The sequence below is a fragment of the Strongylocentrotus purpuratus genome, unplaced genomic scaffold, assembly GCF_000002235.5.
Source record: "Strongylocentrotus purpuratus isolate Spur 01 unplaced genomic scaffold, Spur_5.0 spur5_scaffold_2, whole genome shotgun sequence".
In the NCBI taxonomy this organism is placed as follows: Eukaryota; Metazoa; Echinodermata; class Echinoidea; order Camarodonta; family Strongylocentrotidae; genus Strongylocentrotus; species Strongylocentrotus purpuratus.
In genome coordinates, this window is record NW_022145605.1 from 39525693 (window position 1) to 39550725 (window position 25033).

General features: G+C 35.9%; 1 protein-coding gene across 3 annotated transcripts in view; it reads left to right on the forward strand.

Annotated features, from left to right (window-relative positions):
- The first annotated feature begins 852 nt into the window (after positions 1 to 852).
- LOC589260 (protein rogdi homolog) overlaps positions 853 to 25033 on the forward strand; it is a 39509-nt gene continuing 15328 nt past the window's right edge. Inside the window, exons 1-4 of one of the 3 annotated variants that reach the window (XM_030992420.1) lie at positions 853 to 972; positions 2459 to 2638; positions 6201 to 6272; positions 6631 to 6664. In XM_030992420.1, coding sequence (XP_030848280.1) covers positions 2597 to 2638; positions 6201 to 6272; positions 6631 to 6664 — 148 coding nt within the window. In that variant the 5' untranslated portion in view covers positions 853 to 972; positions 2459 to 2596. Of the gene's footprint in view, positions 973 to 2458; positions 2639 to 4426; positions 4757 to 6200; positions 6273 to 6630; positions 6665 to 25033 lie in introns of those variants that run through there. The other 2 variants (XM_030992421.1, XM_030992419.1) reach the window with 2 other exon arrangements.

Sequence of the window (25033 nt, forward strand, 5' to 3'; positions counted from 1 at the left end):
GACTGCTTTGAGAGGCATAGTGGTTTCTATAGGGTCAAGGGAAACTCACAACCTGCTATGACCCCAAGGCGCTTGCGCCGCGGGGTCATAGCAGGTTGTGAGTTTCCCGAGACCCTATAGAAACAATTATATACCTCATTTTAAGATTCTTTACTAATCCTGTCTTCTGATTGGTGAAAATGCAGTCATGTTCTTAACCATGCCCGCTAATTGAAATTCATAGTCATTTTTCCCGGCTCTACGGTTATATCCATTTTTCATAGCACTTTTTCCATGGCTGTGAAACGTGACGTCATTTTGCTGCGATCCCCATTTTGGTTTACGTGTTAACGGTATTGCGCATCGGTCATCGCACAAAAGAAACTTATATACGGTAACACGTAAACCAAAATGGGGATCGCAGCAAAATGACGTCACGTTTCACAGCCATGGAAAAAGTGCTATGAAAAATGGATATAAACCGGTAGAGCCGGGAAAAATGACTATGAATTTCAATTAGCGGGCATGGTTAAGAACATGACTGCATTTCAACCAATCAGAAGACAGGATTAGTAAAGAATCTTAAAATGAGGTATAGGCCTTACATCAATGATTTATGCAACTCATTTGTTAGGCAATGAAAAGTGATGGATTCCAACTTAATTCATCATAATTGTAATGAATTCGCCATTAATTTGATTAGAATTTATTCAATTTATTTAATCGCAAAACAAATATAATAATCCCCGCTATTTTATTGTGACCGAGCTAGGGCTGAGATAAAAATAACGGTAAACTTTATCTTTGGCATAAATATGATTAGTGAAGCGCCATCTTTAGTTTGAAACATTATAGAGACACCTTGTTTTCCATATTTCGTCCGTGATATGACTGGACGTCCGCACGTCTTCGTGTTTACTCTGAAGAAAAGCATATTTGTGACCACAACAACTTCAGTTGCTGTACGTCAACACATCTAGCAGGGAAAAGTAGGTATGTAAATTACTTTTGAAAGATAAAGTTATGTTGAAAACGTGTAAAATTATTAGGCATCGGTACCCAAAAGAGTATCGAAGTGGGCGGAGCTGAAGTGATGTGGTTGCATTTGCGTATTGTGTAGACCATCCCATTGAGTTTGTGTTTGTTGTGAAATTCACCTAATCTTGATCTTGCCACTCATCATTCTCATGTAATGTAGTCTTGGTTAGTCTTACTTATACAACCTTATCAGAAATTAGGTGGCGCTATTGTACTTTCGTATCCAGACCGTGACTTGTAACTTCGGCATACCGTACCAACAAACAACAATGCTAAGTTAATGCCAAGGGTGTCTGAACGATTTTCAATTTGGGATCGTTTTTCACAATTTTTGTTCGATATTGGAATAAAAAAATGTAATCGGAATAATACCTTTCAAATTCAAGACTCACCAATGATTCTATCAAAAGATACAGCCCCTCAAAAACTGTGCAATATTCATAGCATTTCGGTCAGAATGGACAAAAAAGTGGTTCATGCAGAGTCAAAAGCTGCACAGCTCGATATGCAGAGTGTGGAGTAAGGGTATTTTCAAACTGAAACTGCTCGTGATCCTTGGGACTAGAGAAAAAATAAGTGCATGGATATATTCTTTACAGCTGGCCCAACTTATCCCTCGGGGGAGCACTTCGTGAAATTGGTAAATCTCTGAGTTAATGTACATGTACCATTTTTTAATCGCTGTTTTGAGCAAGATATTTTTAGAATTTTGGGGGTGGGCCCCTATGGGGAATATGGAGAAAAACCTGCTCTTTGCGCAATGCACATGGACTGCATAGTGATGTGTGCAATCTCTATGGGAAGGATTTTAGCACACAAAACTGAGTGCGCGATCAGACACCCTACGGCTTAATGCCAACAAAGAGGTGCACGTGCGCATGCGTTAGGTTAGCGAACCGTTATAATAAACATCGTCATAATGTGAATTACTTACATGAATTTAATGAGGATCTGAGATTACAGGAGGAGGAGGAGGAGGAGGAGGAGGAAGAAGAGAGAGAGAGAGAGAGAGAGAGAGAGAGAGAGAGAGAGAGGGGGGGGGGGGAGGGGGAGGAGGATGAGGAAGCGGCGAACAACAACAACAACAAGAGGAAAAAAAAGAAGGAGAAGAAAGAGAAAGAGGAGGAAAACAAGCTGGGGCATTTCAGTTCTTTGGGTCATTGAGATTTGTAAAATGACCTCTGAAAGTATTTCAATATCGCCCATTGACTTCAAAAGCTAAAGCACAGACTGTACAGTACATGTACATGTAGTCATTAGCAATTCAGAAGTGTCATAAATTTCTGAATTACTAGAAATGCTTGTTTTCCTGAAGAGGGACATTATATCTGTAACTACTACAGGATTAGCTTTTCCTCTTTTATTCTACTTGTCAATTTATGCTACTTCCTTTACTGTTTTTTTGTCTTTCAACTCAAAAGTGTCTTTTGTTCTTTGACAGGATGAACCAATTATCCTCTCATTGGGAGATGCCAAGTACAAAGGTCAACGATCTCCTCTGTAACTTCTTAAGTACATGAGAGATAGACTGTAGGCAGTATTGTTCAGCAGCGGTTGGCTATCAATCGTTTGGCAGTAGATGGCAGATGATATTGATAGTGACGAAGAAGAAAGAAATATGGTAAGTCCAATCAAGTAATCTGTTAAATACTGAATTTTATAAAAAACAGGTTTTTAGAATGTAGGCCATCTAATGTACACCTGTACATGTAATTGATCAAATGAATCGATTCTTTCTTACCACCTTTACTGTTCAAACAAGTCCCTATCAAAAAGAGATAACCTTTGAAATTGATAATGCAAGGCTAAGCTCCACATAGTTTTTTCTATGGTGCGTTTTCAAAGTTAGAAGGCGATGAAACTCATGCAGTGTCAATTGGCAAGGACATACACTTTTGGCTGTGCTTTTTTAATATGTGATGTCATTCAATTAAGTTTTTTTAGTACAGAGCAAATGAATGAGAACCTTGCAAAATACGAACCTTGCAAAATATGTCACAGAGTTCCCAATTGTGGTTGATTAATTATTACTTTCTTATTTTTAATAGGATTTTGCTCAACTTTCGCTGACCTGTTCCTCTTATTTTTCTGCTTTCATTAAAATCAACTTTAATATACTATGACTCTGATTGTATTAATATAAGAATCATTTTTCTGTGCAGACAGTAGATTATTTTCAATAATTTGCAGGCAGTGTAAAGATTATTCAAAGGAATAATTCTTCAAAGGGCACACACTGAAAATTACCAAAAGAAACTGATGAACAATATTAAAGGGATAATAGTGTTTGTCAAGGTTTGTGAATCAAAGTTGGTTTACTGTAATAGGTTTACTGTAATAGGTCTTCCTCTACTAAGATTGAAAGTTTACAGAAGACAACATGGGTATTAGCGGGGTATTTGCTTTGTAAGAAAAATTGTTTAAACTATTTTAACACACAGACAGTTCTACTTCTGGAAGTTCTACATAAAAAAAAAAAACCCAAACCTTTTGAAGCAATGTGTATGTGTGTGTTACAGTGTTTGGTAGATCAAACATGGTATTGAGTCTGTAAAGTAAACTCAAAATATGAATTTATACATTTCAAATAACGGTTAACTTCATCAAGTGGGTTTATTCAATAAGAATTTTCAAGAGAATCAACTTCCACTAACCACTACATGTGTTTGTATTGACATAATATTATTAATCATTAATTTTTTCCAGATCAAGTACGGTATCTAAAATGGTTAATCGTGTTTTTGCTGTAAATGGGCACTGATTTATTACATGTATTGGTACAGGAGGATGTGGATAGTAAAGGGGATATCCCCCTTAACATTCAGCCCTTAATTTGTTGTAGCTACTCTCCTTAACCTAGATTCTCAACCTCCCTTTAGCCTGGTCACCTTCCCTCACCACCATTAAGTGAATTTCAAAAATCTAATGAATAAATAAATTCTGTATTTAGGATCAGGAAGACAAAAAAACAGTCATGCGGCAGGAAGCATCTCTATTTGAAATAAAGAGGATTTCTTATTCTTCATTCTTTTAAAGAATTTTGGACTTTGTTTCAGTTTTGATAATATTGTTGTGCTTATTGAAAATCTCAGTAATGATTAGAGCTTTGATTAATATTTATGTCAACATCAGTTATTTTTGTTTATATAAACATAAAAAGATAACCAACCCAAGTATTATCCTTATAACCTCCACCAGCGGTGGAGGCGGAAGAAGAGAAGAAGAAGAAGAAGAAGAAGGAAAAAAAAAAAAGGAGGAATGGGGGTGGAGGGGAGTACAAGAGCCATTGAACAGTAATACCTTTAAAAAGAACCATATATCAGAGATGTATGATCGGCCTTTTGATTGAGAGCAACACAAACACACCAAAGTGAATTGATAGAGAAGAGAGGAGAGGAGAAAAGAAAACAAGGAGAGAGATCATGTGAAGAGATTCAGTTTTTGAAGGAGGAATCAAGAGCACCCTATTAAATAACATAAATAATGGATGTTTATTTGCTCTGTAAATCTCTTCCTTTATTACGTCGACTTTGGCCTCGTTGACTCTCAGACAATCGCAAGCTCTCTGATAAAAAACCTGATAGATATTATTGTAGTTTGGACCTCTTGTCTAGAATCACTGCTTGCCGCATTGAAAAATCGAACAAAATTGCTATTGGTTCTGCAAGTGAAAACTCTCTGGAAGTGTACATTTGAGGTGCTTGTATCGAAAAATGGATTTAGAAACTTTTGTGATGAAGTGAGTATTGTTATTCCATAATGATACTGTATCAGTTTGTCATTTTACTGCTTTGTTCGACATACTATTCATGTACATGTTCTACTTTTATGAGGAGTACTTACGCATTACTACACATGAACTTCTGTGTCATCTTTGCCGTAATTCAACTCAATTCAGTTCATCAATGGTTTTATTTGACAATGCCAAAGGCTGAATTGTGGTGCATGTTCACAACAATTTCTTAGTATCATTAACATTACATTGTGCCATTAAAAAAATGACATTTAAGATCAAGTGTCAAATTATGTTTACTTAAGAAAATAATGGTTGAGATATAATGTTAAAACATCCATTAGTTTGTTTATTACATGTACATGTAGGTGTATATGCAAGGTTAAAATAAGTTGTTACAGTTTGCAGTGTTTGCAGTGCATTACATGTTGGACACACAAGTGCAAGTGCATTGGTAAATAGTACAATTACTATAAGGCTTGATATTTTATATTGTGGTCATCTATATTTTGTGGCAGTAGTGGTTTTATAATTTATTTAAGGGGGGGGGGGGGGCTCTATCCCCCAAGCCTTCCTTTTGAATTGCTACTGTTTTTTGGAATGTTTGATGACCATGAGGTAGAGGTGTTGCGGTCGAGTGGATACGTCGCCGGACTGTCGATCACAAGGTCCGCGGTTCGAGTCCCGCCACCGCACTAATGTCCGTCAAGACATTGATCTACATTTGCCACACTCCACCCAGGTGAAGTAAATGGGTACCTGGTAGGAATTTATTCCTTGAAACACAGCGCGCGTAACAGCTGCACTGCTAAATCCAGGGTAATTATGCTGCATTATTGTAGAGCACTTAGAGACTTCTGATAAAGTAATGTAAGTGTTAGGCGCTATATAACCAAGGATAATTATTATTATTCTGTTCATGTACTTCAATTTTACACATCTATACTTTAAACAGGCCTTGTTAGAAAATTTCTCAATGCACATCTAAAATCTCAGAATGTAAGCAGGGGTTTGGTGCACACAGGACCCACTATTTTGCTTCAGACCACACCCCCCCCCCCTCCTCCTCTCATGATCCCCTCCTCCATTGGGAAGTACAAGTTAGCACTGAGCCATGAGTTCAAAATGATTATACATTAGAACATTCTTACATAGTTACAAAATCAAAATGCTCACGAAACAACAGTTCAGTTTGTTTTTGACTTTTTGGTTTAAAATACTTTGATTATAAACACATACTGTACATATTCTCTAGTTCATGTAGAAGGGGTTCAACTTTCTGACATAAAACTTATATGGTATGTTTATTGTTTACAATTTTCTAAATTAAAAGAAATACTTTCATATGTTCTTAATGTGTTATAATGATAATCTATTTCTTATTACACTATTCCCCATTGATCATAGTTCAACTCACCATTATACTTTGCTCTTGTTCCGTTTGATACAGGAAGATGAATTTCAATGGCTGTTGAAGGCAGAGGTACATGGCGTACTCAGACAACTCAATGTGATTCTAGAAGTAAGACATGTTTTCTTTCCTTTCTTATTAAACCTCTGTGTTGGCAGCTGGATTCATACTGACACAGCACTGTGCAAATTATATAATGGAGATTGATTGTAAATGGTACCGAACGACTGGAATCTAAATAATATTTCTCATTAAAATGTATGGCATTGCTAATGTTTTAATAACCTTTGTGGATGGATCTTTATTATCTGAATCTTGCATCAATGTGAACTGGAATGAAGGAAATTATTGTTATTGATTTGGCAAAGACAAAATCAATAAATAGTGAATGCAAATGATTTGAAGTGTGTTACATGCATTTCTGAACCCTTTTTTTACTAAATATCTTTCTCTCCCTCTCTGTATATAGGAAACAGGCAGGAGGTTTAACATTCCGGGTACAGGTAAGTTAATGCTTTTTGATATTACAGTAGGCATATGTTATACAATTCCCAGGGCTCAACACTAACAGGTGCCTGACACACACAGGGGCCCCATATAAAGTCTGCCCTCCCCCCCCCCCCCCCCCCCCCCCCCCCCCCCCCCCCCCCCCCCCCCCCCGCGGAAATTAAGTCTGAACCCTAAATTATAAAGTTCATGTTGAAAAGGGTGAAATGACTCTCCGACGCCACAGATGACCTTGAACGAAAAAGAAGAAGAAATGTTGCCCGTATTCATGAACAATATTTTCGGACATTCTGAATTTTCAACTCCTATTCCAAAAGCTGATTTAATATTCACATAAAATATATAATATTTTTTCATTATCAAAATCCTGTTCAGTGATTGGTCAAGCATCATGTGACCAAACATACATGTAACGTTGCTCTGATGTTACCGATAAGGGAAATCTGCTATACCGGGACGTCATCCATGGTATAGTGCGCTATACCATGGATGACGTCATAGATACATTTATGCGATTGATCGAGATCAATCAGTGACAGAAATTATTATTATTATTATTATTAGATGGTCTGTCGATTATCGATAGATCCTCCATTAATTATTATTATTTAAAAAAATTGCTTTTCCTGCCACCTCGTTCCTTAATTTCAACTAGAGCCTCTCAGTGCATGGTATATTTGTTTACTATGGTGGATCGTAATATTGGATTGCTTTTCTTTGTGGTGAAATGTGCGGAATGTTGTTTTGTATTCTCAGAGGCACTCCATTGCTTGAAGGATTTGCAATATGGAGACTCTTGACAATATGGTCTACACTTTAATACACTAAAAGAAAACAATACATGTAAAACCATTGATATTGAACTGCATTTTTAGAGGAAAACAATTTCATGAAATAAGATTACTTTGTACAATATGACTTCATTCAACAATATCTTTATAATCTTTATATAATTAACGGTGTATTAACCGCACCTTTTTTACCGCCAAAAAAAATTCAAAGTCGGGGGTGCGGTTTATACACGGTACAAAAAAAAAAAAAAAAAATTAAAGTTTCGAATTATGCCCCTCCACCTGGCGCTATGCCTGGCAATGTCTCCCAGCTCAGTTGACCAGGGCTCAAATTAATTTTTTGTCCACGGGAACTCTTCCCCCCAAAAAGAGCCCTTGTGAGCCTTCTCACAGGGGCTCTTTTAGTACTGACGGGGGCTCTTGTTTATACAATAATCCATACAAGCTACATAGCTGTTACTGACTTTCATCCCCTGATGACATTCTCTCGATTTTTTCCCGTTCTGCACATTATTTCCTCCTCATTATTCGGAGCAACCTTTACATTCTTTCTTTACTGAGCCGCGTAGCGGCGAGGCGATTTTGTGTGTGTGCTATTTTGGACAGGCGCGGATCCACGGGCCGATTCTACCGGCCCGCCCCCCCCCCCCCTAGCCTCCCAAACCGGTAAAAAATAGGATAGTAACGTACATTTTACCTTAAGAAATAAAATAGAAAACGCCCCCCCCCCCCCTGACCTGCCAGTGACACAAATGCGGCATCAAAATATTTGTGCTTCTCTGACCGTAATTAAATGCCTAAAACCTCTGAACCCCCCCCCCTCCACACCAATTTACGCTCGCTACCCTCTACCTGATCGTAAATACTTTAGCCCCCATTTTGATAAACCTTCCGCGGGGCCTGTGTATATAATATATACGCATACAACACTGATCTTTATGATGTCTTTAACGTGGCATATCTTCTTCTCCCCTTGCAAACGAGAAAGAAAACAACATCATCAAAAGGGATTAAGCGACAAATAATGATTGTGATTCAAATTGATGCGAATATTTGTTTGAATAAGCACTGCTATTCACCCAAATCTTCTTCGTAAAAACAACTTTAACAAATCTCTGCCATGCTTACTGAGTTGAGACGTTCCATTCAATGTAAAATACTCATTAAAGAATACATTTCTCCTAATCTGAAAGTGATTTTACAACACAGTGGCAGATTTGCATGGCTGTGATTTGTAAAAGTCATTTTTACAAAGAAGATTCTGGTGAAAAGCATTGCTTATTCAAAAAAATCCTTGCAACGATTTGAATCACAATGATTATTTGTCGCATGATCCTTTTATTGAATAACCTTGTTTTCTTTTTGTTTGCAGGGGGAGAAGAAGCTATGTCACGTTAAGAAAACATAGAGATCAGTTGTATTATGCATATATACATATGATACCAGAACAAAATATTGATTATCAGAATGTCATTTTGGAATACCTCTATAAAAATACTTTAGCTTGTATCAGTATTAGTATGAGCCAATATAAAGCTATTATTCTTTATTCAGTTCAACTGGACCCCCCAAAACAAATATATGTGCATTTAAAAGTATATTGATTTACTGGTCGAGGTTCATTATTTGCTGGTCATTTGAAATCACCAGATTTCAGCGGGTTTACGCTTTCACAACAAAAAACTTCTCCATGACCATGTTTCTGCCCTTGCGCGATCGCCTCCAGCTCCAGCAGACATGGCGCGGCAGCGTGCACACGTACAGTTACTAACGGCGCAGTAGGCCTATAACCACTGCTGACGGCGGCACTGCACTGCAAGCTGAATCGGTAATAATAGGCCTACTCATAGCACGGGAAATCTTGCACGCTAATCTAAGTTCCGTTTCATTGGTTTAAGGTTTGAAAATTGAAACTAAATATTGTGTTAAAGTTATAACAGAAAAGATAATCTTTATTCTATAATTCCAGGGGGGCAATTTTTAATTTTGCAATCGCCCCCGTGAGCAACCTGACGGGGGCGATTATGTAGCTCATGGGGGCGAATCGCCCACCGCCCCCGTGTATTTTGAGCGCTGGTGTTCACTCACCGCTCGGAAACTAGAACAACACTCAAATTTGTCTGTCATCTTGGTTTGAAAGCAATCTTTCTGATAGATGAAAATAATTCCTCCAATTTTTCTTCTATTACACAGCGTACCACAATTAAGGTTCTATCCTAGGTCCTCTACTGTTTTTTAAGTCGGCAAAAAAAAAAGTTGGCAAAAAAAAGTTGACAAAAAAAAAAAAAAAAAAAGGGATGCGGTTAATACACGAGGGCGGTTTATACAACGTTAATTACCGTATGGTTTATGATTTTTGTGTGGATGTTTTTCAGTGTGTGTGTGTGTGTAAGTGTGTGCCTACAGTGTAGATTACAATACACAAATTAAGTCTGGATTTTATGAGATTAATTTTAATCAATATTTGTTCCATGGGAGCTCTACCACAAAATGACTTCATTATGAGGTTGCACAAATCAAATTATATGGTATCCATAGTGCACACAGTACTAATCTAGTGGTTTTCATCTTTATGAATATTTAGTAGTTATTGTTGGGTGAGAATAATCATAGTTGGGTCGATGATAGCAATGATTGAAACCAAAAAAGCTACTCACATGGTGTTTGTTTTGTTGCTGTAGTGAAATGTCAGAAATTTCTGATGAAAGTGTTGGATATGTTATATAGTTTATGTATACAATTGGATTCTTATATAGCGCACGTATCGACCTTGTGTGCATTGTTCATGTAGACTTTGTGTAAATCATCTACAAACTACATTACAGTTTCGGTTCGTCAAGCTTACATATCACATTATGAACGTGTACTATTTTGCTAAAAACCCCAATTTACTGTAAAGTATACCGGTACTCAAATGTGTATGTATAGTCTAGTCTGCAAGCTTCATATCTACTGTACTTGTCCGCATAAGACTTGCTGCTCTAAAAAAAAATGAAAGTGTGGGTACTTTATAATGCATTTCTCGTCCAAATGCTCTTAAGAAACACACCCCGTAAAAATGAAGAGGTATACGAAAGAGCAAAATTTCTCTCCTAATAAGTAATAGTAATATTTGATACTTTTAATTCTATTCATATTAGCACCTACTCTGCAAGGCTACCATTTTTGGTACCAATTTAACACCTGGGTGTAGAGTGGCGAATGTAGATTAATGTCTTGCCAAAGGACATTTTAATAGTACAGTGGCAGAACCCAAACCGCGTATCTTGTGACTCACAGTCCAATAATGTATCCACTTGTCTCTGTCATCTCTACACCTCCAAATCTTCTATTGATTCACTTTTTTTGGGGGGGGGGGGGGGGGAGATGGGCTGGACATTTCCAAAATACATTTTTAAGCAGTTTATGTCGAAAAGTAGTTGTGCTCAATGCAACCACTTTTGTTTTTACCTCTCAAAACACAAAGGCCTAAAGTATTACCTTTAAATCCTTTAGTGTATCTTTGCCAGCAGGTGCATACGTTTCCCATGCCATCGATATTGATGCATGGAGTTGACACTTGATCATATAGCTCATAGATCATTGAACAACACATGTATGCCATTCAACGAGGGATATGATTTAAAGTACAAGAGTATAAAGTGATGTTAACATGATCTAGGGAATAGCTAAGATGAGTAGTAAAGAGAGGTTAGGGTATTTTTTTACAAAGTAATATCAAAGAAGTAAATGTTTTTATAAAATGGAGATTAATTGTTAAAGGCATCTTTTAACTATGTTAAGTCTGAGATGCACGGCCCTACGTGTTATCAGCGTCTTTGATATGGTGTAATATTGAAGCCCTATAAGTTACAGAATCCTTTAAGAGTAAACAAATCTTTTCAGAGAGGGATGTGTATGTACAAGCACTCAAAAATTTATCTCAAAATATATCAGTAGCAGCAGGATGGGCTTATGTGCATAATTTTGGATCAAATGACTGTGGTTTTCTCGCTATAAGTGAAAATGGAAGCCCTCATTTAGTACATAACGCATGGGGTAAATAAAACACTCCAGTTTCAAAATTAAAATCTGCAAAGTAAAATGATTGCAATTTGGTAATAATGCATATTTTGCCATCATACTTTGAGAAAAGTTTTAATAATTAATATTCAACATTTTTGCCCTTTAACATGTTCTGAGATTTTCACTGTACACATTCCTGCAGTGTAAATTGAAGCCCTCATTTTGTACATAACACATGGGTAAATAAAACACTACCATTTTCAAAATTCAAATCTGAAAAGGAAAAGTATTGGAATTTTGCTAATAATGCACATTTTGCCATCATACTTTAAGAAAAGCTTAAAATAATGAATTTTTTCAACATTTTGGCCCTTTAACATGTTTTGAAATTTTCACTGTACAAATTCCTGCAGTGCCCTGCAATGCTTTTTAAGTCGAGTAACTGCTGGGAACCACTTACTTCAGGCTGCTAATGGGTTTATATGCTCATGATACACTCAGTTGAATTTATTTGACAGGGATTGAACCCTGGTGGAATTGAGAGTTCTTCCATGCCAATGCCCCCTAGATGGAAGGAGATGCGGTCTCTCCATCTTGGAAGAGTTCCGTTGAATCCCTCCATCTAAATTATTCACCACATCTTTCATTATTACCTGATAGAAAGGGCCTGGTTGGATGTTTTGTGCCACAGAATGAAAGACAAATTAAGAGGTGGGATGATCATGAGAGTGAAGTGAAGACAATGTACAAGTTCAGTATTTGCCTTTATAAGTAAGATAAGAGCTGTAGTGACCTGTTTTATTGTAACAGAAATGGTGAGAACTTTGATGATTATTTGAGGTTTAAGGAACTCTCTCTTTATCCAATTCAGCGTCCAGGCTTTTTATACCTTAGAATGAGTACATATTTATGTAACAACTGCTCTTCATATCAATCTTGAGAGGAAAACTAACTTGTCCATACTAGTTACTGAAAAAAATGATATGATCAGTGTGTTTCAGGCATTTGAACCATATAGTTATAATTTACAGGTAAAGAATTATTTTCAAGTGTCTTCTTCTAATTGGTTGCAGAACAGTCCTGGAAAAAATATTTTGATTATTCACATGTTCACTGTTCAATTCTTCAACATCTAAAGAAGATTCTGAGTATGATGTATAAGACAATAATACTGTCTCTTGTGTGAAAGGTCCTAAATAGTTTATTTGGTTCCTGATGAAACTTCTCTGCCCCATTTCCAACTAGTCCCCATGGAAGACTGCAAGAGCGTTTTAGAATGATGTGTATGTTGTGTATACTTGTCACAAGCAGGCGAAGGCAATTTGCTTTCCTTCTGAAACTTGCCTTGTCCCTAAAGTCTGAATTATTCACTTGATCCACTGCAAGCAGCCAAAGTGTCCGTATAGTGATGAAAGCAGGTGTCTCAATAAGCATGTTTACATGTATGTTTCAAGTAGCAATTCACTCCTCACTTAAAGCTACTGGTCAACCTGTTCATACATCTAAAAGTAGGTGAAGGGAAAAACAATTACATTCACTCATATACTGTCACTATTTATTCAATGCTATTTCTTATAAAAATGTAAGAGAAAATTATCTTACAATTTTGTAGCTGAACATTAAACATAACAGCTTTCATGTTGTCTCTAAATTATCACATATACATGTATATCTCAAACCCCTTGAAGGATTTAGAGAATACACATAGTTTCTGTAGGTTGTTCTGTTTTAGAAGATGAGTTGTATATCATCTGTTTGGAGCCAGAAGGGTGTTAACTCATATGTATCATAGAGTTAATACCCTTCCTGTTTCAAACAAGTAACTACTGGCCTACTGGGTACATACATGTACATGTAGATCTCATCTGCTATGAGCCAGAAGGGTGTTAACTCATATGTATCATAGAGTTAACACCCTTCCTGTTTCAAACAAGTAACTACTGGCCTACTGGGTACATACATGTACATGTAGATCTCATCTGCTATGAACCAGAAGGACGGTATCTAATAAACATTTGCATGGAGTTGATACCCTTCTGGGCCCTACATGTATTTCACAAAACTTGTCATCAGTGTCAAATGACAGTTTTTGTTATAAGCTACTGAAATCCTTGCTTCTGATTGGTTATCAACAGATTTGTCACTGAGTTTTCTCATTTTTCATTGAAAAAAAGGCTTTGTGAAACAGGCCCTTCTGGTCATTAGCAGTCAATCTATTGAAATCGGCCTTGAAGCAGGTACATGCAGCTACTTGACATTTTAAGAGTGCTTTTATTCTAAAGAGTTCTAAGGAAAATTGATCGCTTGCTGAGGCATATATGTGTAAATGTACGCTGCGGTAAGCCAAAAGGTCAAATTGTATTCCTAAACAGCTTTCTGAAGGGGCCTATATATGGTATGGAGAAATTGATTCTGATATCCTAACCAATGTTTTGATGAATCAAATAATAATCGAAGGGAAAAGAAATAGCTTCTTACTTAGCCTATGCCTTCGATTTTTTAATATTTATTTATTTGTTAAGCTAAAAATCTTAATCTACCTATCTTGCTATATTTCCTTACTTTCAAGACAGTCATACACATCTCTAACATCTCAAAAATGGGCAAAAAGGAGAACTAACATGATTTCAAATTGCCCTAAAATGAATATTTGAGAATTGAGAGTCTTTGTGATGTGATTGTGTTAAATATTGATGAAACAAGGAAGGCATTTATAAACATACATTTTTCAAAGTTTCAACACCTGATATAATGAAGGCAGTATTATAATACAAACCCATGGCATGTACCTTCCAGCGTCTTTAACTAGATCTTTACGAGCCATGCTTGAGTACTGTACATATGAATAAATGAGAGGTGCAGATATCAAACGAGTCCCGGGAGTCTCATTGTAAATCATCTATCAGATGGATGAACATTAACTGGAATAACTTACCCAGTAGGCCTATCATCTTTTCATCACACCAGAAAGAAAGAGAGAGGGGGCAGGGTATTAGGAAGTGTAGTGGCTATCATGTTTTTGTAATTTCTGTTATGCCATTAAGTCCTTCTTAGATAAGTGTCGTAAATAACATTTCAAGTGTGAAGTTTAGAATGCTTGTTTTGGTGTAATATTAGGTATAACATTAGGGTATTAGGAAGTGTAGTGGCTATCATATTTTTTAAAACCCCCTGTTATGTCATAATGTCTTTTTTAGATAAGTGTCGTAAATAACATTTCATGTGTGAAGTTTAGAATGCTTGTTTTGGTGTAATATTAGGTATAACATTAGGGTATTAGGAAGTGTAGTGGCTATCATATTTTTTAAAACCCCCTGTTATGTCATAATGTCTTTTTTTTAGATAAGTGTCATAAATAACATTTGAAGTGTTTAGTTTGGAATGCTTGTTTTGGTTTAATATTAGGTATAACATTAGGGTATTATAGGAAGTGTATAGTGGCTATCATATTTTTTAAAACCACCTGTTATGCCATAATGTCTTTTTTAGATAAGTGTCATAAATAACATTTGAAGTGTTTAGTTTGGAATGCTTGTTTTGGTTGAATATTAGGTATAACATTAGGGTATTATAGGAAGTGTATAGTGGCTATCATATTTTTTTAAACCCCCTGTTATGCCATAATGTCTTTTTTTAGATAAGTGTCATAAATAACATTTGAGGTGTTCAGTTTGGAACGCTTGTTTTGGTGTAATATTAGGTAGAAAATGTGTCCCATGGGAATAGACTTTATCGCAAGGGTTTCAGATAGAAAAAGTGTAGCCAGTTTGAAAAAAAAAGTCTTAAAGAAACCACTGAAGTTCTTTGGAAGGTTTTGTTTTCTATGGCATGCAAGGGTTAATCTTACATTTACAATGTAGGCGCAAACAACAAAAGCGTCTCTATTAGGAATAGTATTTTCACCTTGTTAGAAGGATTTGATTCAAAATATATTAATATATGACTGACCAATTGTGAATATACATGTTGATTTGATCTTCTTCTCAGCATTTTGGCAGTTTCAGCAATCATAGAATTATTAAATAAATTTAAATGCTCAATCTATGTAGTCGTCTTTCTATGATTGTGATCCAAATCTAAGGTTTGTGGGTGGTTGTAGTCTGTAAATGCCATGCATGTCATGATATTCAAAATGCAAAGTGCACCACCGAAACTTGTCTGGTTTTCAATCTCTCCTCGATGAGGCTTGCTAGGCCTGATTAGCTTACATACATCCAACCTTGCCAATCAATTCAGCTGAAAAGGCCAGCCGCTATTCCTCTATCGCAAGCCGGCCGGCCCGCCCGCCCGCCAGCAGCAAGGCAAAGCTCTTTGGCTATGTGTTGTACATCTGGCTGATTAGGGGCTGAAATGAGGCACTGTCCTGGGTTGCCAATTCGCCCCTTGGACGTACATGTACGCTCCTCTTCTTTACACGTGTCTCCATTGCAGCACTCAGCAGCATACAAAGCTACTTTGAGGGGGGGGGGGGTTGCTCATTTCAGATTAGCTTTCATATGTAGAAATCAGATTTATTGGGGGATTTATTTGAGGGATTTCCAATAAAAAAAAAAAAAAAAAAAAATCTTTTTTTTTCTTTCAAAGCTTTTAATATGTACACTTTTCACTGACATCTCCCTAGTACATATCTAATCTTCATTTGTGCCCTTGTCTTTTTCACTGACTCTCAAGAAAACACAAGAGAGAATTTTGGTTAAGGATACAATGCAGATATATAATTATATATACTTAGGTCTTAGGTTTGCTTTATCTTTCCGTACAGTGCTCAATGCCTAGGCAGAGCAAAAATATATTGAATACCGGTAAGGCAGACTAGTGGAACATGGTTGCTACTCTGAGTTTCACGCTTTACAAGCGATCATCGGGCAACTCATGGCATTCTTAAAAAGCACATAATTACTCTACAGCCTGGGTACAAACACGCTCAAAATAAGACTTTAACTAATACATTAAGAATTCGACTTGGGTACTGCACTGGATTTCTAAACAGGGTATAGCAATGCAGCGCAGTACCCAAGCAATTACCATAGCACTGCCACCCATGAGTAATTATTATTGTATTAATTAAAGGAGAATTAACCCCAAAGAATAACTTTAGTTGTTCTGAGAGGTTTATTGCATTCTTGCCCATCAGTCTACACGATTCCCCACCAAAGTGTATGAGAAAGGCATAAAGCAAGAATGAAGTGCAGTTTCTCAGCAAGACATAGGCATCGCCGTTGTCTTGATTGCATGACGTACTACAGTGTATATGCGAAGTTGTTTATCAACTGAATGTATTCAAATATATGGATGCTTACTTCACAGATGTGTGCGGTGTTGGAGCATTTCACTCACTTACTATTTTCCTTTTTACTTCAATTGCCAGTACGCAAAGTGCATAAATAAGTTGGTGCTGTTCTGGGGTGAAGGTTTCACATACTGTAAATGAAATAGCTATATTTTAGTAAATTACTATTGTTACCCTATTATATATTTTTCACTAAATGTAATTTTTGCCTTCTCGACTATGATTTTCCCTCATTCAAAAGTAAAGGATTCGTTATTGAATTAAAAAGCCTTTCCCGTTAAAGCTTGGTGCATGATGTACAACTCCGCCTGGTACGTCACATTTTCAAGAAAATGGCTGCGCCCATGCCATGCTATAAGGCATTATATCATGCCAAGAAATCTTCATTTACATCTCACTTGTACACATTCGTATTAAAGAATGCTATCAGTTGCCCGATGATCGCTTGTAAGGTGTGAAATTCAGAGTAGCAACCATGTTCCACTAGTCTGAATTATTAAAAGGCAATTGTAAATCTTACAAAATGCTTTAGAAATGTGATTTCTAACAGTTCTCCCAAAAGCCCTAATTTACTGAAGTTGGAAGACCTATTATTCAAGACAGTAAATAAGTGAATGTACTTCAATATTAAAGAAACATACATGTATATATGACTGGTTTTCGCTAATTAATGTATTCATTTATTGCTTGACTCACAAAAAAGGGATTTTGTTTTGAGTGATGTTACTTTATCTTAGATAACATGAAAGGAATACATCATCTGTTCAGAGCCAAAAGGGCTTTAACTCTGCCAAGAAAGCATGTGACTTGCACCCTTCTGGTTCCCAAGGGTCGATATGGAGATTCTGCTCACTCTCAGTGTGGAATTCTACACCGCAAGAAAGTGTAGATGCGGAGTGCATCTCATGACATTACCCCTTAGGTTGTATACTTAGTAATCATCTTCTTGTTCTGTATGTCAGCAAGAAGACTAGATGGATGAGGCGCTGTGCTCTAAATATAGATGATAGCTGCAAAAACACAAGGTGTGTGGGAAGTAAGAGAATATTAGGTTCAAATCTACTCTAGATAAGGGTATACCTGAATTTGTTTTTCTTCAAATATTGATTCATCTTCCAGATTTACATAATAATGTGAGCATGCAGAATAGATTAGGTATTACAGTAGTGCGATCCTCCAGAAATAATGGAAGTGGCAAAAATACAAGTTGGGTGTAGCAGGATGTTGTAGGGAAATATGAGTTTAAATCCACCATAGATAATGTATACCTGAATGTGTTTTATAAAAATATTGATTCATCTTTCTGATGGATGTGAACAAGAAGATTGGATGTTGAGCAGAGCTTTAACAAAATGAAAGGAGCACGAACACAAGATGTGTAGGGGTATAGGAGAATAGTAGGTAAACAGAAATTGTAGATAATATGGGTATACCTGATTAGTAGGTATTGTTTTTAAGTACCGGGTATTGTTTTGACTTTTAGATTTAATTATGTGCACAAAAAGAGGAGAGATGGTTGTTTATAAGAATGTTGCACAATGCTCTAAAGATTGATGTAAGCAGCCCAAACAGATATGTGGTGGGCAATATGAATGGGAAGCGGTTGGTCAAAAATTACCTGTACATAATGAGAGGACACTTATCATGTTTTTAAATCGTTTTATAGCAAGTATTGCTCCATTTTCCAGGTTTGTGTGTATGTGAGCTCAAGGAGAGTAGATGGATGTACATGTAGCATGGTGCATTATAAATAGAGTGAAGCGGCACAACCACAAGATAAATGGGATGTAGGATATAGTAGGTCACCATCTACTGTGGATGAGAGTGTATCCGCTCTACTAAATATAAAATGATTACGGGTATAGACCAGTTTTGGTCATGCGATTGCATCGTGAAAGAAACATTGGGGAATCGATCAGAAAAGGTTAATCATCTAGCATATAAGTATTGGTGTGTACTGCAAGTTTCTGGAATCATCAAAATGATAAGAAATTTGGCCCAGTTTTGTAAAGTTACAAGCACTGTACACAGAAAGATGTATATTAGTCCACGCAATTTATATATAAAGGCCGAATTGATATGATAATTTACCAAATATGTCAATTAGTAGGCGGTTGCTCAGCAAACTTGTTATCGTCAAGTATTTTAGTCGAAACATATTCTTTCACATTATTGGTAATAAGAGCTACCATTTCATTTTTCGAGAAGGGGGCGTTTCCAAAACTGGTTTATACCTTTAAGTGAGCTGCATAAACACACACAAGCTGTAGTGTGAAGGAAAATAGTAGGTCAATATCCACTGTAGAGTAAATTTGATGTGATTGTGGGTTTTTTCTTCATGTTTGTCCTCACCTGAATGGAATAATGAAAATAATATTTTAATAGTTTATAAAGAAATATAGATACTTAATGCAATTAATTTGATATAATTCAGACTGTTGCTCTGTTTTTTTTTGCCGAAGATATGATGAATTTGTTTTCATGCACCCTGCTGAAGTAAATCTTTGTACCAACATTCAGATTTTAGATTCATAAGCTGATCTCTATACCGTGAGAGTCAAAAAAAAGTTTACACCTAGAAAATTGCTAATTATTTTTAAAAACATCTATGAACAGTAAATTATTATACATCTTATGAAAGAGTGTTTCATCCCAAATCATTTGGTACTATTTTTGTGTGGTATGTGTTCACGCTTGGATGAACAGGTGGCATTGTTTGCGAGAGTGCAAGTGGGCAGGTCCAAGCTATTTGCTTTGTGACGTACGGGACATTCAGAGACTTTAAACAAGAAATAACAATGGATGACATTATTTATATGACTATCTTTTGGTATGAGTCTGTGGCTATTATGAGCAAGTTCATTTGTGGAAAGTTTTAGTTCTGACCAATTCATAAATTAATTTTTAATGTAATTAATGTGCCCCGTGACGTACAGGACCAGAGAATTTCTGACTTTTTTAAAAATAAGTTCATCATAAAAGTTCTCTGAATTTATTAAGTTATGAGATTTATGGTAATGATATCTTAATTCATTATGGAATTAAGCATTAATCACAACTATTACCATATTTTTCTGAACTTTCGTTATTATGTAATATACCAAAACGTAAATGTGTGCATGTGACGTACGGGACACGTGACGTACGGGACAACTTTTCCCTATGGGAAAATGCATGCATTGAAATGGAGAATTTTCGTCAACATTTGTTAAATGTGAACAATTTTAACTTAAATCAGTGACAATTAGAGTGTTTTAAAACCCAATTAGATCCTCTGACCATCATTTAATATCATCTGTGTTAATTTATGAGGTAAATCAATACAAATATTACTTTAACAAAGAAAACAAATTGAATTAATATTCATACACACTATATTACCATTTTTATTCCATTTACCCATCTATCATGTGCAGTCATGCTTCTTTTCTCATTTCTTTTATCCATTCCATTCAACATCGCAAAATGTTTTTAAACAATAATTAATGAAGAAGATGAACTTGAACTTGAAAACTTTTATTTAAACTTGTTTGAAACACAGGGGACACTCGGCACATCTTATTTTGTCAAAGAACATTTCTTATGCTCTAAGTGTTTATGAACAAAGATACATTAAAAATATGAAGTTTTTTCTTCATAGCTCGTTTGAATTATTTGATAGTAATATCATAGAATTTTGAAGGAATTCAAAGATAATGCTGGACATATTGTCTTTTTTATATCCTTTTATCACAGATTAGAACATGTATATGTTGCTGTCGTATATTCAAGAATTTTGATGTACATTAATGTAGCCTACATGTTTGTGAAAGATGGATACAAAAATATAAATCTTGAATGTATTTTGTATTGATTAACACCACCAGATATAAGAAATTAAAACCCTAAAGGTTTGTGTGACCTTTTCCACAATTCAAAAGATTAATTTAAAGCAAACTCAACAAAAATGCATGGGTGTTAACGTGATACAAATCTTAAGTGGGTGAGAGTGTGAAATACTCAAAAAGGCTATCCTTCCTTAAAAGTTATGATTTAGTTTTTAGGAGATCAGAATTCCCGAGCTGGCTCCATAACATGTACAGTGCATGCTGTAATCCTTTACCATCATATATGACATTGAAATAGAATATAAAAAACCTCACATGGAGAGCTTGATAGCATACATGTGCTATTCTTACCTGCAGCATCTATGAGTTGTAAAAGCCAGTTTCTGGTGCATCCACTACCATATTTCATTAGACTCATTCCAGGAACTAGTACACTATTATGATTTACATATTTAGCATCCTGCCAATGTTGGAGACATCAACTGGCAAAATACCAAAGTTGATAATACCAGGGGTCTGGCTTGAAGACTAATTACATTAACAACAATTACATAAAACAACAATAAAAGTACAAACAAGTAAATTCCTAGAAGGGACCCAGTATATGTTCATATATCCCTGTATACAACAAGTTTCCTAACACAGTATATATTCTCCTTTTGGTCATTTCCTTTTTCACATCTCGCATTGGTTTTATATGGGGTTGTCCCGTACGTCACACACTTGTCCCGTACGTCACATTTCTTAATTTGATTATGTAATCAACACAGAATTTTTGAAATTTTTGTTAAACCTATTTTTTGTTAGGTATTCATCTAAATTAGAACTTCCTAAAATATCTTTAAAAACAAAAATTATTTTCATAATTAAAATTAAACAAATTATGATCAAATTGTGACGTACGGGACATCACACTTTGGAACCTACCTCATTTGCATAATTAATTCATTTTGAAAGTTTTTATATTTTTTCCTATTTTCTAGCATGATGGTCTTCATGTCCTGAGATATTTAATTTTAAACAAAAAATTCAAATGAGATACAAAAATAAAAATGTAATGTCCCGTACGTCACGCTAATTAATACAAATCGAAGTTCGTGACCTTGGCACTCTTCGTATTTTGATAATATTTTTAATTTTTTATCAGATTCATAAAATTCATAGTTTCAGCTTTAAAAATGAGGTATAGTTTGTTAAATATATATAAAGATGAAATTTGACCCCCAGAGGGGACAATAGCTTGGACCTGCCCAAAAATTGACTTGCGCCAAAGTGATGCCTTCAGTATGTAATATGTTGGGATCAGTGGAGTGAGAGAATGGATTGAATGTATTAAATGAAATGCATTGCATATGCTTTTTTGCAAAGGGCAAAGTCACACACACCCACACACACGCGCACAAATGTTCCTTTATATTTGATATTTGATATGTGTGGCATAATTAATTTTGTTAGGGATGTTATTTGGATCTGCAAAGACCGAATTAATACCCAAATCCCAATTGTTTTATTCAAACATCACATAGGCAATTTTGGCGCAAGTCGATTTTTGCACTCTCGCAAACAATGCCTCCTGTTCACCCAAGCATGAACACATACCACACAAAAATGATACTGAATGATTCGGGATAAAACACTCTTTCATAAGATGTATAATAATTTACTGTTCATAGATGATTTATAAAATAATTAGCAATTTTCTAGGTGTAAACTTTTTTTTGACTCACTCTGTATACCGGTAGTTAGATAATTACAGTCAAACCTGCTTTAGTGACTACATGTAACTCTTTAGAAAGACCACATTTGTTTTGTTTCCCTTTAAAATGATTTTTCATTGAAACATATAGTTAAGAAACCTGGACATACATGTAAAGGACCCCTGACTATATCAAAACCACCTGCCTATAAATATATACTGCCTACAAAGACCACTTTTTTGTCTCCTTTTCAAGAGCAGTCTTTATATACAGGTTTCATTGTATTTTGTTTCAATTCAAATCATGGTGAAAGTCACCCCTACCTTCCCTAGTTGAGTGAGGAAAGTGTGCTACCATAGATTGATGAAGTGAGATGTACATAGAGAGGCCAATGACGAATGCTGCTGAGCATTTAGTAAGAGTAAAAGGCCTGTAATTGAGAGGACCCAAATATAGATTGGTCGTCCTTTATGCGTAATTTAGATCACCCTGTACATGGGGAACACAATGCAGATTAGGATGGCATGGATGTGTGCATCTATAGAGGAATATAAATTTATGTAGGCTCAATTTTTCAGGTTCAAGGGAAGATAGATTTTGAAAGATTTTGCATTACTATAATGATTCATCTTACATTTCTAATTTTCTATGTAGCACACTAATTGAAGGAGAAAGCGAGAGAGAGAGAGAGAGAGAGAGAGAGAGAGGGTGTGTGTGTGTGTGTGTGTGTGTGTGTAAGTGACTGTGGGTGCGAGTGAGTGAGAGAGAGAGAGAGACAGGGGGGGGGGGGCACTGTAAAAGTAAAAAGAGTGGTTGAAATTCATCAGAAAATGAGAAAGAAACAGATGAAACATTAAAAGTAAAGCTGAACATGCTGAAGTAAAGAGATTTTGATAGAAATAAGCAAACCATGTTTATACATGAATTGCTTTTTTTTTGGGGGGGGGGGGGGATGGCTCTTGTATTCATACTAAGGAACCTGTGCATGAGAGCAATAAAGGAAGCTCTTTGAGTTGGTATCATCTCCGTCTTGATGTAGATTCTGGAAAGTGTTTGTCGTGAAAGACTACCTTGAGGCACAACAACTACTTAAAATGCATACATTCTAGAAGTGTTTGTATTGCCGATGGCAGTGCTGCGTTAAAGGAATGAAGAAATAAGTGAGTTCTTACAAGCTCCTACACTCTTATAAAGCAAATCATGCTCGAGTTTGTTTTGCTCTGATGTTTAGATAAAAGGAGCTTCTGTTCTTATCCTGGAACATGTATTGTGAAGATTTTTCCTACTGAAGATATACAGCGTGTCCACGCACAAAACAATTTATCCCGAAACTCTATAACGATACGTCGTATAAAGAATCATCGTATAAATTCCAGGGTGTCCACACACAAGAAACGACGTATAAGGAATAATTGTATAAATTCCACGATGTCCACACACACAAAAAAGTTATCCCGAAACTCTAACGAAACGTCGTATAGGTGCGCAGTTTGCTACTGCGCAGTGTGTTGTTTTGTTGTTGTCAGCGGCATGGGCGTCAATCCTTACGTAATACCTATTGTTCAGGGGGGATGAATGAATAGATCATCCCCCTGAATTAAATGTACTATATCTGTTTGTTTTTCTCTCTCTCTCCTTTAGGGCCATTTCTCACTTAATCAATCACTTTTCTATTAATCCTTACAATATTCCCCACTGTATTTTGTATTATTGTTTGCATGTTTTTATTTCTATGGTTTAATAAAATGTCTTGAATCTTGTAAAAGTATTCATGTACATTTATTTACTTTGATTAAATGTGCAGCCAAAATTCAGCTGTATGTAGCCATCTTTTCATGCATTTGCCATCTATAACTTTCACTGTATAATTATGATAATAATAATAATAATAATAATAATGGTGGCTTCTTATATAGCGAACATGTCTGTCACGTTGTGATGCTCCTGGCACTGCCCCAATTATCTGCGGCGCTCTAGCATTTCAAGGAATTAATTCCTGTCAGGTACCCATTTACATCACCTGGCTTGAGTGTGGCAAATGTAGATCAATGTCTCGCCAAAGGACATTATACTGCATATAAAGCTGCCACCAGCATTATAGTCATTTCATTTAATTTCCTGAAATATAACATTAAGTTTTACGATGTGTAAGTAGCTGAATATTTTTATTTGTTGGTTTACACAGGTGGGTCAAGGAAAGTTTTGTTTGTATGTAATTGAACATGTAAATTAAAAGACCATCAGTTCTTTGTAACAGGCTATTTGTGGTTGGGGTATGCTCATATAAATTTGAAACTAAGAGAACATTTTGTGGTCAGTTATAATCTTGTTAATGTAAAATAGTCTTCTCTTTAAAGGGAAAGACCAGTATTGGAAACGCCCCAATTTCAAAAAATGAAATGAAGCTCTTATTACCAATCATGTGAAAGAATATGTTTTGAATAATACATGATAAAAATGTTGATGGGAAACCGCCTACTAATTGATATATTTGGTAAATTAGTGTATCTCTCGCCTGTTGAGAGATACAAATGCATGTGTCGCGCACGTGTGTGTAGTCCCATATACATCTTTCTGTGTACAGTGATTCTAACTTTATGAAGACTTGGCCAAATTTCTTATCATTTTGATGATTCCAGAACCTTGCAGTACATCTATGCTAGATGATCAACCTTTTCTGATCGATTTCACAATGTTTCTTTCACAATGCAATCGCATGACCATAACTGGTCTTTAGCTTTAACCTTTTGGATAT